The sequence below is a fragment of the Sinocyclocheilus rhinocerous genome, unplaced genomic scaffold (assembly GCF_001515625.1).
Source record: "Sinocyclocheilus rhinocerous isolate Xijiao unplaced genomic scaffold, SAMN03320098_v1.1 scaffold612, whole genome shotgun sequence".
NCBI classification, from domain to species: Eukaryota; Metazoa; Chordata; class Actinopteri; order Cypriniformes; family Cyprinidae; genus Sinocyclocheilus; species Sinocyclocheilus rhinocerous.
In genome coordinates, this window is record NW_015625585.1 from 56,291 (window position 1) to 75,168 (window position 18,878).

General features: G+C 36.2%; 2 protein-coding genes across 7 annotated transcripts in view; one reads left to right on the forward strand and one right to left on the reverse strand.

Annotated features, from left to right (window-relative positions):
- kifc1 (kinesin family member C1) overlaps positions 1 to 6,362 on the reverse strand; it is an 11,015-nt gene extending 4,653 nt beyond the window's left edge. The window contains exons 1-13 of one of the 6 annotated variants that reach the window (XM_016569963.1): positions 6,347 to 6,362; positions 5,558 to 5,573; positions 5,202 to 5,285; positions 4,995 to 5,091; positions 4,845 to 4,898; positions 4,591 to 4,626; positions 4,269 to 4,473; positions 4,015 to 4,180; positions 3,775 to 3,942; positions 3,346 to 3,465; positions 2,489 to 2,773; positions 2,161 to 2,325; positions 866 to 1,004 (exon numbers count right to left, since the gene is read on the reverse strand). In XM_016569963.1, coding sequence (XP_016425449.1) covers positions 866 to 1,004; positions 2,161 to 2,325; positions 2,489 to 2,773; positions 3,346 to 3,465; positions 3,775 to 3,942; positions 4,015 to 4,180; positions 4,269 to 4,473; positions 4,591 to 4,626; positions 4,845 to 4,898; positions 4,995 to 5,091; positions 5,202 to 5,285; positions 5,558 to 5,569 — 1,531 coding nt within the window. In that variant the 5' untranslated portion in view covers positions 5,570 to 5,573; positions 6,347 to 6,362. Of the gene's footprint in view, positions 1 to 865; positions 1,005 to 2,160; positions 2,326 to 2,488; positions 2,774 to 3,345; positions 3,466 to 3,774; positions 3,943 to 4,014; positions 4,181 to 4,268; positions 4,474 to 4,590; positions 4,627 to 4,844; positions 4,899 to 4,994; positions 5,092 to 5,201; positions 5,286 to 5,557; positions 5,588 to 5,737; positions 5,757 to 5,889; positions 5,993 to 6,346 lie in introns of those variants that run through there. The other 5 variants (XM_016569957.1, XM_016569978.1, XM_016569947.1 and 2 more) reach the window with 5 other exon arrangements.
- A 3,166-nt stretch (positions 6,363 to 9,528) lies between these two features.
- LOC107754029 (zinc finger protein 384-like) overlaps positions 9,529 to 18,878 on the forward strand; it is a 26,600-nt gene continuing 17,250 nt past the window's right edge. The window contains exons 1-5 of the mRNA XM_016570342.1: positions 9,529 to 9,685; positions 10,605 to 10,643; positions 12,146 to 12,312; positions 14,037 to 14,113; positions 14,563 to 14,787. Of these exons, the coding sequence (XP_016425828.1) occupies positions 9,529 to 9,685; positions 10,605 to 10,643; positions 12,146 to 12,312; positions 14,037 to 14,113; positions 14,563 to 14,787 (665 nt within the window). The remainder of the gene's footprint in view (positions 9,686 to 10,604; positions 10,644 to 12,145; positions 12,313 to 14,036; positions 14,114 to 14,562; positions 14,788 to 18,878) is intronic.

Consider the following 18,878-nt stretch of genomic DNA (forward strand, 5'->3'; position numbering starts at 1 on the left):
CACATACCTGCGTGAATCGCCATAGACATAAACTTAGAGAAGTAGCTCCGGTTGGAATGTTCTTCCGCGAGATGTGTGCAGTTCTGTTTATTAAGCGAAAGAGCGCCAAAAGTTACATAGTGCTGCTTTAAGAAGAGCAGTTTATCTATTAAATCTAGTTATTGTTGATGCAGGTAGTATGGCTGTCAAAATGGCTGAAAAACTAAATTCGAATTTTGTACTTAAATATGATCAAAATTCGAATTATATTCTAATTTAAAATGCATAATTTCAGTTGCATGTCAGGCGCATCGAGCAAAATATTACTAATGCACGTTTATTCAAAGCATAAGATAACATGACTATCTGTGAAAAAAAAGTGCATAATGTTTAAAATAATGTTTATAAACCAATTATAATTAAGTTGCTTAAACAAAACAGCATCATGTTCATAGTTTAATACAAAGGGTCGAAAGCCAATCACGCAGAGTACATTTTTCATTTAAAAAGTTGCAGTGGGATGGGAAAAAACCCCACCATAAAGTCTCGAGATATGTTTTTTTCCAAAGTTAAACTTGCATTAATTTTACATGGCTTTCTAAACATGCGGCTCTTTTGTGCGAGACGCGAGTGCAACGATGATAGATGTCCCTCTAGACAAGATCTTCTCCGCATTGATGTTCTTTTCCCACAATATTTGTAATCATCAACGCAGCAGCGCCTCATCTAGTGGCTTCAATTGGATAGGCTAACAAAAACATTAAAATGCAACGACACTTACATCGTCATCGCATCTCATGCGCCACTGAGAAGGCTGCCTCCTTAATGCACACTTAAAATTTGAATTTTGTTTTGACAGCCCTAGCAGGTAGTATGTGATTCTTACACTTGCACTTGGTGTCTCGATCAGAGTTCTGCCCCTCTATGTCTAGCTGGAACACAGAGTGAGAACGTGAAGAGTGATCGTTCATGCCTGTGCGGGCTGTGGACCGGTTCTGGTTTGCCAACATGATCAAGTTGTGCACCTGAGATATGAAGAAAGAAAAAGGAACATTAATAAACTGCACAAGCAAGTATGAACAAATCAAATACAACTCTAATTACTCTTAATTTTAGAGAAGTTTTATTTTAGTATCATTGAGATACTATTCATATAAAAGAGACTCATTCATATTTTAGACCTTTCAAGAGATTACAACAACATGGCGGATCGCCAAGAGAAGCAGACAGGTGGAGAGTCTATCGCTTCTCTCAGAACAAAGTTTGAGATTTATACCGCTAATGATGGCAAGATTGTTGTGGAAGATGAGTTTTTGAACTTTTTAGTTGTCAAAATGAAGACGATGGCACAGGACGAACTTGTGTTGTTAGTCACAAGCCACTTTTCGTCTGAGCGGATTGCGAGTTCAAGGAAAGTGTTATTTGAACTCTGTCCGGGTTCCTCTCAGCGCTTTGTTGTTATTTGTTGTTGTTGTTATTCATGTTGTATGTTGTTTTTTGTATGCTGTTTTATTTTATATCTCTCTTTTTGAGTCTGAAATAAAGATAGCATTCATTCATTCATATTATAGTTTTAATTAATATTTTGAATGCTTTTATTTGTATATTTTCATTTTGCTGTTTTTAACATTTATGTTAGTTTTATTTTTCCCCCCTCATATGTCTAAATAGATTGTAATGTTTCTTTCAGTTTGAGTTATTTTAGTACATCAAGTTAAACATGAGATTTTTTTTTATTTTTTATATTTTAATTCAGTTAATGTTTATTTTATTTATAGTAAGGAAAATGTATTTTGTGGTTTTAATTTTACTTAACTATATCAGAATGAAACTGAAATTGTGGCCGTCTTTTCTTCCCTATTGTGGCATATCTAAGTGGAATGGCTTATCAAACAGAAGAAAAAAATATTGGGGTGGGACTTTAACATATGTTAATGCATTTGATTAACAATTATGAGAGCATGTAAAAAAATAAATGAATATGCATGGATAAGTCATTTATAATAAACAGCAACATTCCATAAAAATGTGAATTGTCAAATTTTGATTTCATGACTTGTGTAAAATAATAATAATAATACAACAAAAACACACTCACATTTTTAATTATTTAGCAAGTAAGCAAGTCCATTACAACAATTATAAAAAACAACAACAACAAAACAACACTTTGAGCAGTACCTCATCCTCATTGTTGACTTTTTGGTAGGTCAGGTTGGTAACTGTGATCTCATTGCTGGAGATCTTCCTGATCTCATGCTCCGGTCTCTTGTTTGGCTTTCCTGTGTAGAGAAGATCTCGAAGAGTCTCATTGTAGATCTCCACAAAGCTGGCAGTGAAGGTGTACTAAAAATACCAACACAGAAACAGTCTATTAATAAACAAACCATGAGGAGGCCAAAGCAATAACACACTGGGTGCCCTGGGAAAAAAAAAAAAAACTATCACAACATATTTAACCTCATTTTAACAACAGATATTTCATACAAAACATATACGTAGCCCTTACCTGCCATCCTTGCTCGCGGAGTGCTTTGGCAGACTTGAAGATTTGCTGGACAGCACGTGGAATGACTCCCCACAATTCCTCCAGATCGCTCCCTTCCATAGTAAAGGTCTTCCCGCTGCCAGTTTGGCCATAAGCAAAGCAACAAACGTTGTACCCATCCAGAGCAGACTGCACCAGCAGGGAGATCTCTTCGAAAACCTCACGCTGAACAGCACGTGGTCCAAACACACGGTCGAAGCTGAAGTTATAGCTCTTCTGAGTGTCAGCCGTGCGACCTGTGTGCGACTGGGGAGAAGAAGAGTAAATTGGAGAGGCTCTTGGACAAACGCTTTAGATTATACCAAACTTAATCTCAGCTGTACTGGTTGCATGCCGCTCTGTAATTATAGGGACATCAACTCTACATTTTCATGCACTAAACATGGTACTGAACAAAAACTGTGATTGGCTGCTTTATATGTCAGTCAGATGGTCTATATCAAAGACTATGGCTGCATCGGAAATCTTGTATGTTTTTGAAACAGGCAATTACTTCGCGACCACAAAAATAGTTTATTCTATTTTGCCATTGTCACGTGACCTACCAGCATCAGTTGTGTCATGTCACTGCCATTCATAAATCCTCTCCTGTGGCCTCATAGGATAGTAAAGTCTTCATCGCATGCACACTTCAGAATCATACCAGAGTAATTGGACTTTTTTGCCTACTCTTTTATGAGTACTTTGAATTCAGACAATTCTTTTGTCACATACTGGTTTTTTTTGCCTACTACATAGTAGAGAAGTATGTGGTTTCGGATGCAGCCTATAACAAACTTAACATCCCTAAGACCAGAAGCATGATGGGAACCATTTACCTCTTCCATTTTGGCAAGCGTAAGAGCCTTGTTGTCATGGGCCGGCAGCTGGATGTGCAGAATATCAGACTGATTGCCGGTCAACAGTGGGCGGACCCTACAAAAGACTCGGATGTTGCCCTAAAAAGGGTGTGTGGATTCATTAATGCATATTTGAACATACATGACTGAATACATGAATACATAAGTGGGATTTTGGACAGTATCAATTTGAGCAAAGTTACACAACACAATTGGCACTTTTCCACTGCGTGGTACGACTCGGCTCGGTACGGCTCACAAACAGATACCAAGCAACTATCATATATGTATTTTTGCTCATTTCAGTCATACATTGCTTTGATTTATTGCTTCATAGTGTCACACATACCAAGTAAACAATATAGTTTTATATTACTCTCCCAAAAAAAAAAAATCATGCATCCTCACTTTGAGCTCTTGAATGGCGTTGTGGAGTTTCCTTCGCTCCATTTCTCCAAGGTGCAGCTCTTCTCTTTGATGGGCCACTGTCTCCTCAAGGTTCCTGGCCAGTTCTTGGCTCTCCTTCAAACTGTCCTGACACCGGCCCAGTGCAGAGGTCTGAATGGCGAGCTGAGTCTGAGAAAGACACAGGAAGAGTTTATTGACAGAATCAGATTACACGAAATGGATGTTAATGTAAATTTTTACCTGTATATTGCGGAGCTCAGACTCCAAATGGTCCCTGAGTCCTTCCAAAACCTTATGCTCCTCTGTTAGCTTGTTGAGGTCTTTCTTAAGACCATCTCTCTCTTTAGAGGTTTGCTCCAGATCGTCTTTAACAGTAGCCAGCTTTACCAGCTCCTCTTCACAATTCCTACAAAATAATCAAGAATATTATCAGACAAATAAATAAAAGACCATCAGGTTCTGATTCATTATGGAGTTATTTTTAACATGCTTACCTGAGACGCTTTTTGAGACCGCTGTTCTCCTGTTCGATTTCAGCCTTATGCTTTTGGGCTTTGGTTATGGAGTCTTTCAGATATTCATTTTCCTGATTTGCAGATTTTATTTTGCCCTGGTAGTTCTGGACTTTGTTCTCCATGTCACTCACTTTGCCCTTCAGGTCCCATCCTGGCCTCCGTGATGCACCTGAACCTGCAGCAGCTAAAAGCAGATAAATTAGCCAATAGTCATCTACTGCATTATACTGTATCATAATATTACAGACAAAAAAAAAAAAAAGGAAAATATTTGATCCACACATATGCATGTATGTTTTACCTTTAGGGACTGCTGCAACTGGTTTTCTCTGGTCACCTTGATGCAAAGACAATGTTGATGTTAAGTTGACGTTCACTTCTGATATTACTGCAGCTAATATTGATGGGGCTCATTGAAATGAGCAGATTGAATATTTACAGATGGATGAATAAGAAAATATTTTAACCCACATTTTGTGCTAATGACCTGGTTGTATTAGTGATAAGTGAGGTTTTTGGTGTTTATGATTAGTTAAAGCACATGTTTTGCAATACCTCTTGCGGGGGCAACGGCAACTGTTGCGGCTCCAGTTGGACGAAGAGGTTTGGCTGAAAGAAGAAAGACAACATGAAGACCCCATCTGCTATTTTAGTCAAATGGCCCCTCAAAATTAAAACATTATGTTAAATTTCAATATAATGTACCAGGAGCTTTGACTGCCACAGGACGTCTAGGGGGCGCGACACTAGCCGCAGATCTGAACCTCTGAGGCGGCTCTATATCTACCTTGCGCATTTTCTTCTGTAGAAAATTGAGGATGTTTTTCCATTAAATACATTCAAAATAATCCAAAGATGAAAATTTGTGATGAAAGCATGAGGAAGGGAAATCTGAACGGACTAAAAGCACACCTGCGCAGGCTGCTGTTGCTCTCCATCTGTGCTGCTGGTGTGAGCCCGTTTCCCAGACATAACAGGAAGACGGGAAGTTGTATTCTGCAAAAGAACCAAGAAAATAACATGAACAGACTTTCAAAAAGGTACACATGACAGCAGAGCTATTTCAGAGATGTGCAATACAAAACAAAGCAGCTGTAGTCTAAAAATAATGCATTCAGCACTCAAAACTAAATTGCTGATGAGATGCATAATATTTTGTACTCTACTGAACAGTAATGACAAGTAGCTTGGGCTAAATATGCATGCTTGCAAGTGGATATTAACTTGCATGTTAACTCCCATGCATTTCCAAATGTTTATAATCTTACCTCTTTGTTCATGGATCTTGTTCAATTCAAGTCAAGCCCAAAAAAAAAAACACATAACATTTAAAAAAAAAGTTAGTTAGCGTTATTTAGTCAAATAACGTTGTCAATCAAGTGCACATTTAAGTTAATAAACTCCAAATTACCGATAAACACATTTAACGTGTATTAATGAAAACAAACCGTTGCTGGAAAACATCGCAGCTTAGCCGACGTCATTCACGCAAAATAAACGTATAAAATTCATACAATAAGCTTCATCTTCAAATAAAAATGTAAAGCATAAATTATCATACTCACGGTTGATGTTTATAAGAAAAAACAAAACAACAAACCTTTTATACACGGGACTGAGACAAGCAAAAAACACAGCACGGCGCAATAATCTCTCGTAGCCGTTTGGATTTCAAAATTCGAAATTCTGGGTGTAGTCGCTTTACCCGCTGATCTCTCATTGGTCGGATCGGAACCAATCAAGACAAAGCATTCGATAACCCCGCCCCAAATGGGCGGAGACACAACCCTTCGGCATCAACTCATAAACGCAGAGAAGCGTATACCTATGTTTTGTTTTCCATAACGGGCTTTATTAAAGTGGGTTTTTAATTTATTTATCAAACTTGCAAACGCAGAGAAGCGTATACCTATGTTTTGTTTTCCATAACGGGCTTTATTAAAGTGGGTTTTTAATTTATTTATCAAACTTGCAAAAAGACAGCAATACAAATAAATGCAAAGCAATTTTTAATAAGAACGATTAAAAAATACATTATATAAAGAATAAGTACTTACATAAGTAAAAGAACAGGTTGTAACACAAATATAAAGCTGTAAAATAAAGACAACTATTACAGTACAAGCGTTTAAAAGGCACTCATATGATTTCATTTGGATTTCCATATAAAGTTGATGGAGGTGTTCACATTTCTTATTTCCCAATTATATATATTAAGATGCATAATATGCACATACATCGTGATCCTTATAAAAGTTAAATTAGAAGCACACAAACCCATAATTTAAATAAACATTTTTTTTTCCCCGGAAAATATATGACCTCACATGGCGGAAGTGATTTTGGCGGTTGGCTTGCTGTCATTTTGACCTCATTCACAGGAAGTGTAGTCGAGCGGAGTCAGGCAGCCGTTCGCGAGAGAAAAAAAATAGAAAAAAATTGAGGGAAAAAAATCGGTGAATCCAAGGGGTTCGGGCGGATTTGGACGAAGTTTCCGAACTGTCCCGGCCCGGAGGAGCTCTGGGGGTTGAAAGGGAATCGCCATCACCGGTAATTAACACAGAGTTATCAGTCAATTGTGAATTATTTCTCCAAATTTGAGCAACTCACGCGGGCGCTTCTCCCCCTGTCTCGCCAGCCGGAAGTCTGCATGAAGCTGCGTCTCTCTCGCATTGGCGTCGACGGCTTTTTTTTTCTCTTTTCGGTTTTTTTTTATCCTCGAGTTTTTTTTTTCTATTTTATTTTCTCAGTATATACCTCATTGTCTTTGTCATGTTCTAGCCTTGTTATATTTATCTTTATGCCCTTAAATTTTTGCCCATGGTATCAAAATGATATAGAATGTCGATATCGTATCGAATTTATAAATTCCCCTGGCGATAGTGCCACCACAAATAGTGTGTAAGTCTGTGGGAAACACTGATGCATGTTAAAGATTTTATTGTGAACAATTAATCCTCGCATGTGTTTCATTTTTCCTTTTTTTTTTTTTGGACTTTGTAGTGTTTAATCAAAATGTCAAACCGGACCTTCAAGTGAAAATGACAGACTTTTCTCTGGTGACATTCGCAGGACTTCTCCAATCATGTAGTCTGCTTAAACCCCGCCCCTGCACACTCACGTGCACGCCTCCAATTTTGAGTGCATCACCCACCTCTCAAAATCCAATCAACAAACCGATGCATAGAACTAAGTCCTGCTCTACATTCAACATCTGTGAGGCGTATTTGGAGTTTCTGTGTGAGTATGAATTAAACACGTTACATGAGTGCACTCACTAATGCTCACACCACCCTATTTTGGGTAAAAATAGGAAAAATAATACTTCTCTCTAAAGAAATTTAAAGTAAACATAGGCAAATCCATAAGTTTTTCTCCAGTGTTTTACCACCTCATGTTGTTTCTATTGATGTAAACATGTACCTCATTGTCTTTGTCATGTTCTAGTCTTGTTATATTTATCTTTCAATAAAAATCTAAAATTTTATGCCCTTAAATTTTTGCCCATTGTATCAAAATGGTATAGAATATCTATATCGTATCGAAGTTATAAATTCCCCTGGGGATAGTGCCACCACAAATAGTGTGTAAGTCTGTGGGAAACACTGATGCATGTTATAGATTTTATTGTGAACAATTAATCCTTGCATGTGTTTCATTTTTCCTTTTTTTTTTTTTTGACTTTGTAGTGTTTAATCAAAATGTCAAACCGGACCTTCAAGTGAAAATGACAGACTTTTCTCTGGTGACATTCGCAGGACTTCTCCAATCATGTAGTCTGCTTAAACCCCGCCCCTGCACACTCACGTGCACGCCTCCAATTTTGAGTGCATCACCCACCTCTCAAAATCCAATCAACAAACCGATGCATAGAACTAAGTCCTGCTCTACATTCAGATCAGGGTTACTATAGTTAACTAAAACTAATGGGAAATTTACACTTCAAAGGTAACACAGAAGCACTTCTGACGTGGCATTTGAGTGTCTTTACACACTGTTTAATGCTGCTCAGAAGAGGCATAAAAGCATTTACACAGCAATTACAAGTGTAAACTTTAATACTAAGGGCTTAGGTGGAGAAGGGCTGCCATAATTTAATCTAGCTTTTATATGACATTGCATCTTTAAACTGGATTTTAAGCAGGCACAGAGCAGCCTTAACTCAGCTGTGTAAAGACATCCTAAAATCATGAAAAAATTCTTGAAATTAAATAAAAGCCAACTGGAATAAAATATATATATATTTTTAAAAAGTTTCTGAGGTTAACATTTCTCTTTTTGGTTTAGTTGAAGTGCTAAAATAACTAAAACTAATAAATAAAAATTAATAAATAATATACACATTTAAAATCACCAAAAATGAATAAAATATACAAAAATGCTAAAATTTTAACAAAAATTAAAGTGAAAACAGGAAATCTAAAAATAAAATCTAATTCAAAATATGAGCAAAAACTATATCAGTCTTACTAAAATAACACTTATTCCAATGTACGTTACAATACAGAAGAAAAGATTTTACTTCTGTTTAGGGTTGCAAAGGGGTGGAAAATTTTCGGTAAATTTCCAGAAACGTTCCAAAAATTCCTGGAACATGCCAAAGAATCCTGGAATGTTTCCGAAATTTACTGGAAATGTTCCACCTTTTTGCAACCCTACTTCTGTTTCATTGCAACTTTAAGAGGGGTTTTGGTTGGTCATTCTGGTGGACTAGTTGGCAGACAAGTTAAACCAGCCGAGCACCATCTTGGCGCTGCTTTTGCAAGGTTCTGTGAAAACGTTTCAGCTTTTATTTTCCTTTTTCGCCCTGAAGAAGATATCACAGGTTCATCAAGTTCGTCGAAATTATCCATCCTCCATAACTTTTAGTCAGCTTTGACGAAACTTCTCTCAGCTAGCACGTCTTTTTAAAGTGAAAGTAGCCTTGTCACATGACCTGAATACAGCACGCTGATTCGCTAAAATGGACTTATCGGCTTCTGTTCAAAAACAACAAGGGCGCTTGTCGGCTTCTGCAGTAAAACATGAACTCTCGATGCCTTGAAAGTAGACAAAACCGGCTTTTTTGACAAAACGTGTTTAGGGTTCAGATCGCGCTATATGTGGAGAATAATGCAGGCAATCAGCTCATTTTTTTTTAAAGTGACGTTTATCGGTTTTTGCAAATGAACTCTTCATATACAGTATACACACACGTATAGCTGCTGAAATAAAATGTTAATGTAATGAGGTTATCAGAATGGGTCAAACTGATGTGTTTGTCCTCTGGCTCTCAGCGGGGTTAGTGATCACGACTCCTCAGGGGGCGCTGGTCACTCCTGCCTCCTCTCAGTCTTTTGTTTCTGGACCGCCCACAACAACCATGATTGTGTCCGCTTTGCACCCAACAAACACAGGTAAAGATTTTTACTCTATCTTGTACACACAGGTACAAGACCATTCAAGAGTTTGTAAGATAAGGTTTTTGAAAGAAGTCTCTTCTGCTCACCAATTCTGCATTTATTTGATCAAAAATACAGTAAAAAGAATAAAAATGTTTATGTTACACGTTGTTTTCTATGTGAATATATTTTAAAATGTAATTTATTCCTGTGATCAAAGCTGAATTTTCAGCATCATTACTCCAGTCTTCAGTATCACGTGATCCTTCAGAAATCATTCTAATATGATGATTTGCTGCTCAAGAAATATTTATTATTATTGTCAATGTTGAAAACAGTTGTGCTGCTTCATATTTTTGTGGAAACCTTGATACATTTTTCATGATTTCTTTGATGAATAGAAAGTTAAAAAACAGCATTTATTTGACATAGTAATCTTTTGTAACGTTATAAATGTCTTTACTGTGCTTTTTGATCAATTTATTGTGTCCTTGCTGAATAAAAGTGTAACATCCACTACAGCCAAAAAATATGCTTTGTTACAAGTTCACAGTTTTCTTGCACACAATTATACACAGTAAATAGTAACAGTTATGTTCGCATTTCATAGTCACAAATGATTCATGATGTTCGTAATCATTATATTTAGAACATGTGCTTGATTGAGCATTTTCTTCTTATTTAATAACAGATAATATGCCACACATTGCATGATACTGATTATTCTCCTAATTGTTTTCATGTCACTTTTACTGTTTAAAGCACCAGACACTCACACATATGTTTGCTTACTCAGTCAGTCTGACAGCCAAATAAGCTGTAGGAAGTGAAAGTGAGAGTGACTGGGAGGTAGTGAGAAGGGATGGATGATGGATGGATAGAGAGAGGGACAGCGAGCTCTATATGTTGAGTATGTTCTGCTCTTTTCTGTCAGAGGCTGTCCGGCCCCCTTCCCTCTATCTCCACAGCCACTGTAAGTATAATAGCACATGTACATCTCTACCAGAAACCTGCGGTCAATCACACTCACATCACTAAAGCACTTATGCAGTCAAATAACACTTTATTCACTGCACAGATTAGAAATTTGGTGGCTGTTGACTTGAAATAGCAGTAACACAACCTGCCAGCCACCACCTTTTGCTTTGATTAAATTTTGGATATTTTTGTAAATTCAAATTTCAAACGACATTATTTCATGTAATAGACTCATTTGACTTTATAATTGGGTCAGACATATAAGATTATTGGTTTGGGAAGCCACAATGGTTTGCCGAGGTAGATCTTTAAAGGTGCTGTATGTATTTATTTATTTATTGACTGTACTAAAGCATAAAAATATCTTAATATGTTTGCATATATTTAGGAAACACGTCAAGATCACATACTATTTTCTTTGAAAAACAATGCTACAGCCAGTTATTCAATGTTGAAATGTGTGTTCCCTGTTGGAATGACTGGTTTTGTTTTGGTCTGTGTGATTCGGCCAACTTAAAGGGGTCATATGATGCGATTTAAATTATTCCTTTCTCTTTGGAGTGTTACAAGCTCTTGGTGCATAAAGAAGATCTGTAAAGTTGCAAAGACTAAAGTCTCAAATCCAAAGAGATATTCTTTATAAAAGTTAAGAGTCAACCACGCCTACCTAAAACGGCTCGTTCTAACACGCCCCCACATGTCTACGTCACGACCGACCTCCGCTCACTCTAGCCGCCGCCGCGTGTGACGCTGTGTTTCGTTGTGAAAGTGAAACTACTTTGTTGGCCTTCCAAAAGAGGACGATATTCGCTTCGTCATGCCTAGTATTTCCACACCCTGGGTTGCCAGTTGGACGGAAAACACAGCGTATCGCAGCCATGGAAGCCAGCAAACATACTGGATCAGAAATCACAGATTCTACCCGTCCTAAAAAACCTTGTCATCCATCTAAAAATCTCTATGATCAGAGGCATGTTAAAACATGGGTAAATCAACTCATCAATTTACAATGTGAGGGTCGTCGCCATTTATTGTCAGTTGCGCTCATTCCTGTTGCATGTCCTCAATCTGGCAACCTGGTGAGTCTGAGGAGGAAGGGGCAGGGGAAACGAATCGCTCCAATATGTTGAATTTGGACTGCAGTGCCCATTTCAACCACTAGCTGCCAATATTACATACAGCACCTTTAAAATTGGGACATTACAATATTACAAATGCATGATTAGGTTTTAGTGCACATTTATGTTCATTTTATTGAAATTCATATGAAATGTTTACTAAATAATTGAGTTAATCAATATCAGTGTGAAGGATTTAATGTCAGACTTTTAAATTTCAGACATTTCTTTGAAAATAACAGTAAAGACCTTCACTGTCACAAGTTTAAAACTCATTGCCTTTATCCTCAATGCAGAATTGCAGGAAGAAATTATACAGATTGTGTTTTATAATCAATATTACATTTTATTTATTTATTTGCTCCACTGACATAAACAGACAAGAAAGAGGACGGCAGTATTCCACCCGCCGTAGTCATGCCATTCCCCTCAAAGCGGGGCAGAAAGAAGAAGTCCATGATGCCAAGGGCAGGTCCCGTTTCAGCCCACGCACTTGCCACAGGAAGTGATGCGCTGATTCTTGCACACCTGGCCGCTGGGGGACAGGTGAGAAATCATAAATTTACCTTCATCAAAATAAGTTATTGTTTATATTACACCGCCCTGCATCAGATTTGCTAAATGAAATCCAGTACTTGTTTCTTAATAATTTTGGGGTGCTGATTCCAAAATCAGTGCCTGTTTTGCGCGAGCACGTCACATTTTCTCTCAAAATATGATGCATTTCGTAGCATTTTAGCTATTGGCAACCATTTGTAAGGTGAAGAAGTCTTGTATTATCCCTTAATCAGCAGAAAAACTGCCACACAGACATGATTTCCATCTTCCTCTGAGCCAGATTACTTTTTTATGGTTTAAAGTCAGCCCATTTTCACATGTATGAATAATTCTGAAGACATTATTTTATGCCTAACCCTGTTTTCAAGGTTAGAATTATGGCCAGTGACAGAAAAAAATGAAAACATGACCTGGATGTGTTCTGTGGGTGTTTTACTACATCCAAACTGCAGATATTCCGCGTTTAATGCTAAGGATTTTTTCTATTGGCTCAGTTGAGCCAGTGCTTCAAATTTTTACATGCCCTGCCACAAAAAATAAAATAGTAGTTGTTATCTTTGATTCTAATAAATAAGCTTATATGATATCAAAATTTTAAATACCAGTTAAATTTTACAATTCTCGATTCCAATTTCAATACCACAGCAAAAACAACTAGCCTAACAAATATGAAGTTCAAACATTATTAAAGACAAGTGTACATTCGGTAAATAGGAACAGATGAACAAATTACAAGCAATAGCACTAATAAATAAACAGAACAAAGATAAAAATTAAACTCTCTTTTTTTCCACTGACAGCAGTTGGTAAATTAGGTGCGGTAAATTTAAGAATCAGTGCATGGATCCAACATAATGATAAACATGCGATTTCTTTCTCAACTCTTCAATTAAAGACATAATTCAACTGAATGTAGTTGTCTTTTGTGTCATCTTGCACTTGAATGCTTTAAAATTGCTTGATTGTTTAAATTGGCAAGGCTTAAAAACATGTGCAAATGATAAATCGTTGTGATGATGCAGCAGTGGCCCGATCGGGCCAGTGACAAATTCGTCAACTGTCCCGAACGTTGTTCAGGCTGGTGCCGGCCCAACAGACAGTCCTTATTGTCAAGCTCTGATATTACAGAATTTGTGAAAAAAAAAAAAAAAATTAAAAAGCTATTATATAATATTTATTCATAAACTTGTGTTTATGTAATGGTCATTGACATTAAATGGAGTATTTGTGCGTATTTTTCCACTCCTTTGCAGATTGTATGTGAAATGATACATTTTGAATACTTCTGTTTGTCATTAAATTACAGAACTTTTGACATTTGCCTACTTTTGAAGTGAATTAGAGCTGATACATATACGTATATTTGAAAATATTCATTTTTATTTTGTTAAAAAAATTATTGAACGTATTAATTAATATTTTTGAACTCAGCATCATCATATTAGGTAATATTAGGACTTTATTGGTAATCAGCAGATTTTTTCAAGGTATAGTCCTGTTATTGTCCAAACCAGCCTTCATTGAGTCAATTTAGAAAAGGTAAAATTCTTAAAGAACTTAAATTAGTGAGAAATAGATGGAATTGAGAAACTTTATTATTTTAGCTTTATTATTTATTAATAAGATACTCAAAACATGCTTCTCTACATTGTTCTAAAGGTGTTGACTGATGCATAAGTAAAAATTGACCTGCATTTTTTTTTCTCTTACAGCATAACACAAGTGACCCATACGACCTTTCCAATGATGAGGATGATCATCAAGGCAAAGATGGGAACAAGTCCTACAGGTGCCTATTATTGCTTAAGAATTTAAACAGAATTATTGAAATAAATAGCCATTTTCTTTCATATTTGCTATTTTCTTAAGTTTTGTTGGTTATTTAATGGTTTTAATTTAACATTTGATCATGAGACTTGATCAATTTTAGTGTGTATTAAGCACTGAAACAAACACACTGACCCTATTTGAAAGTGTAGTAGTGGTTTTATTTGAACTTTTAAGTCTAATCGCATGACATTTCTGCCACCTTACAAAAATATTGCTTTATTTTCCCTCAGCTTGTAAGGTAGCGTCTATAAAGATGATAAATGTGATGCAAATGGAATTCATGAGCTACATTGTGATACATTTTTCAGTATATGTTCTCAAAAGTGTCAAGGCCATTTTAGTGTTTTTAAAGATGATAATTTTGGGAGTATTTCGAATGCAAACGCACATGCTGATTTTTCTCTGTAGGTGCCGGATGTGTGCAGTGACGTTTTTCAACAAATCAGACATGCAGATTCATGCCAAGTCACACACGGAGGCGAAGCCACACAAGTGTCCTCACTGCTCCAAATCCTTCGCCAACTCCAGCTATCTGGCGCAGCACATCCGCATCCACAGCGGCGCCAAACCCTACACCTGTTCCTACTGCCAGAAAACCTTCAGACAGCTCAGCCACCTACAGCAGCATACACGGTACATATGTGTGTGTGTGTGTGTGTGTGTGACTTACTAAAGGATGCACTACTACACCTGCTACAGGAAGGAGCCAGATCTTGCCAGGGATTTGTGTTTTGGTTATTTAGGGATTTTGGTTAGAATAAGCATGTCTATCTTTCACTTTTTCCATTCTCTCTTTCTCTTGATACCTCCCTGTCTTTCCCACCCTGATGCGGTGACGTTTGAGCTTATACACACTTCTAGTGATAAACTGGACAATATATTCCCTGCTGATAGAAGCAGGTGTTTTTTTTTCACATGCTAATCTCATTGCTGATCCGTCTTATTTCACACCACAATGTCTAAATGTCTTTTGTTTAATTTAATTATTTTGGTGCCCTTTAGGTTTGTCAATGTCCTGTCGGCATTTCTGTTGCCACCATATTTTTGCAAAGCATTTATTTAATGTTAAATCTGATTTCTCTTGTGGACTGCGTGAAATATTGTTTTTCCAATTACTCAATCTACATTTTACTCTTAAAATCCCAAGATCAATCTTTTACTCTGTGCATGTGCTTAGTGTGGGCAGCTGTGTTGATTTTGAATAGATAAAAAATTTTCTTTTAAAATATTGCTACTTTTCTACATGAAATTTTTTGATTTATACATATAAATATGTTTTATAGACACATGCAAAGCTTTTCTATACTCTTTTATGGGCGTTTTCAGGAGTTTACAATTTTACAATAATTTTGCACGTAGTTATAATAACAGTTTTACACAAGAAAATTTTATTTAACTTCAGTTGATATGCATAAATAGCAATTGAAATGCATAATGTATAAAATCATATATAACATCATATATCATATTTATTTAATATATATCATATTAGGGGTGGGCATTATGACCAAAATCTTATATCACGATATGAGTAATTTTATTTCACGTTAACGATAAATATATCACAATATAGCCTAGTTATTTTTGCTTTAAATAAGGTCTTTATGATATCCACATTTTTGATACCATAGAAATTTCATAATTCTTGTCACCAGTGTCAATATCACAAAAAAATTATACTAGGTTAAAAAAAAAAAAACTCACGCTCATGGAAGACAAGTAAACAGTCAGCATTTAAATAAGAATAAGAAACTAATTACAGCCAATAGGACAAAAAACTACAGTAGAACAAATAAATAAGAAATGCTACATACATTGTATAAAGTAATTATAAAGTAATGTATAAAAACACTGCATATTCTTAACTGTGTAAATTAAATATATATTTCTTCTTATTAAACTTACAAATTGATTTAGTCAAGAGCAGTGAGAGATCTTATCTTTTTTGTTGTTTGATTAACATGAATGGCAGTCAGCAAGAAAATTAGGAATATTATTATCAGGAATATTATCAAATCACAAAATCCTACTGACCTTAATGTATATCGATCACTCCTCTCTTCATTCTCTGCTAATGTCTCCACTGCTAAAAGGACATACTATCACAACAAAATTAACAATTTGCCTAACTCTCGCATGCTCTTTAAAACATTTTCCTCCCTCCTTTGTCCTCCTCCTCCCCCTCCTTCATCAACTCTAACAGCTGACGACTTTACCACATTCTTCATTAATAAAATTACAAACCCCAGTGCACAATTTGCCACACCACAAACTGCCAAACACATCTTACCTGAAAACATACACTCGTTTTCATCCTTCTCGCCACTCTCTGAGGCAGAAGTCTCTAAACTCATCCTTTCCAATCATACTACTACTTGTCCGCTTGATCCTATTCCATCTAATCTCCTTCAAGTCATTTTCCTGCCGATGTACCTGCACTCACTCACATCATTAACACATCCCTTCACACTGGTGTTTTTCCCTCAACATTTAAACAGGCTCGTATAACCCCACTTCTTAAGAAACCCACTCTTAACCCAACTCTTTTAGAAAACTACAGACCGGTTTCCCTTCTACCTTTCATTGCAAAAACACTATATATAAAATCCTTGCTACATGTACTGCGTTAGGCTAACCGAGACTTGTCATTTGCACTTACATATTGTTGCTCTTTTGTTAGTTTTGATTGCTTCTATTGTCCTCATTTGTAAGTCGCTTTGGATAAAAGCGTCTGCTAAATGACTAAATGTAAATGTATTAGACTGCTGTCACTTTAAGAGCTGCCCAGATCCAATATACCGTTACACGTGTGTTTTCTTTCTCAGCTGTTTGCTTTCACTTAAGACATAAATTACTGTGTTTATGAGGATACTTGCAAAGACGGGCATTTTGACACATACAAGAGTGTATTTAACCGTTCAAGGCCTATAAAGCGGCAAAAATAACTCAATACTTTAATAAGTTCAATACTCCCGCACTCTAAGCGCCGTCTTCACGTGCTCTTCCTCTCAGACAGCGCTCATGAACAGTCTCTCAATCAGCACGCACATATAGCGAAATGAGTTATCTTTTGCTGCTGATTGAGTTTCAGCAGCTTAAAATCACTTGGTTTTTAAACCACAATGCTTAAAAATGCATGCAAACAATAAGTTTTCGTGACCACGTAGCAAAGCAACGTCACGTGAGCGTGTAACCGCGATAGAGACGATAGTCCAAAATCTCTACCGGTTGACAAATTTCTACCGGTTTAATCGTGTCTACCAGTATATCGCCCACCCCTATATCATATATATATTTATATAAAACATAAAAACTATATATGCACGTAGGGGTGTGCGATATTGTCAAAAAATAATATCTCGATATTTTCTGGGATTTTATCGATGACGATAATTAGACGATATTTTGCTGAGTGTGTTGTTGTGCTGGTACCTTAAGGACTGCCGAAGACAGCTGACTCATAATGTTTTTAATATTCTTCATATTCTGTGTGGTGGTCAGTTCATACTGATAGAAATTAATCTTTTCCAATAAGTTTAAACAGATTTTTACATTTTATGGGCATTTTTACCTTTATAAAGCCATTTTTTCTAGAAGTGTCCATTATCTTTTGAGTCAAATTCTTACATTTAATCAGGGAATTAGAATAAGACATTTGGGCTGTTACCAAGCAAATTAAATCAACACAGAAGCTGCATCTGAAGTGGCATTTAGATGTATTTACACACATGTATTTTGTTTAATGCAAGACATGAATGCATTTAACCTGCAATTACAAATGCATAAATAATGTTTTGATATATTAAACATAAAACGTTGAATACTGATATTTGAAATGATTTAAAACATGAAAAAAAGAAGAAAAAAAAGAAAGAAAAAGCCGAAATTTGAAATTAAAACCGCCAGCAGGTGGCAGCAAATCACTGTTAATAAGTGAGTCTTTGCGATTGAACAGAATAATTTAACGGTTGATTAATTCAGGAACCAAACACCATCATGTTGCTCAGAGACGCAAAACAGTGCTGTGGCTGTTTGGAATGATTTTTGTTGGCGAAATAGAGCAAAAACAAGCAATATGGTGTCTAAAACGTAAGTCTCTTAATTAACTTATTGTTTATTGAATTCAATGTCACATTTGTAATCATGGTAATTTTTGGAGAAAAACAGCACTCTTCGTGTGAAATTTAATTATATATGAATATATGAAGTGGTATAAATATATAAATTTTCTGCCATCATGTCTTGAATTTGTGATCATTCTAAATGCATTTTAATAGACTGAATCATGCAGTGAAAGAAAACACACTAAATGCGCACACGCACTAGTCTAGACTTCACGTAATGTATGCGTGCGATCTGTAGGGATGTTTTGAATGGTTTTTGCAAAATACTCGATAATGTCAAATCGCACATCGTTAAAACAACAATTACGATATCGCAGACGATATATATCGCACACCCCTAAATAGGCCTATACCCTAAATAAGGATAAATTATATTGGAACGCATCTCCAAAATAATCGCATACACAGATGCACGTTGCCATTACAGTAGTCAGCGCCAAACAGCAGACAAATAAAATATAAAATGAGGTTACAAAAGTGATTCAGTCAACATCAGTGAGGGATTTTCTTTTCTTTCGTTCTTTAAATTAACATTAATGACTGGCGGCAGCGGCTGCTGTCAATGCACGGATCCAATACACCCTTGTTTTCTTTCTCAAC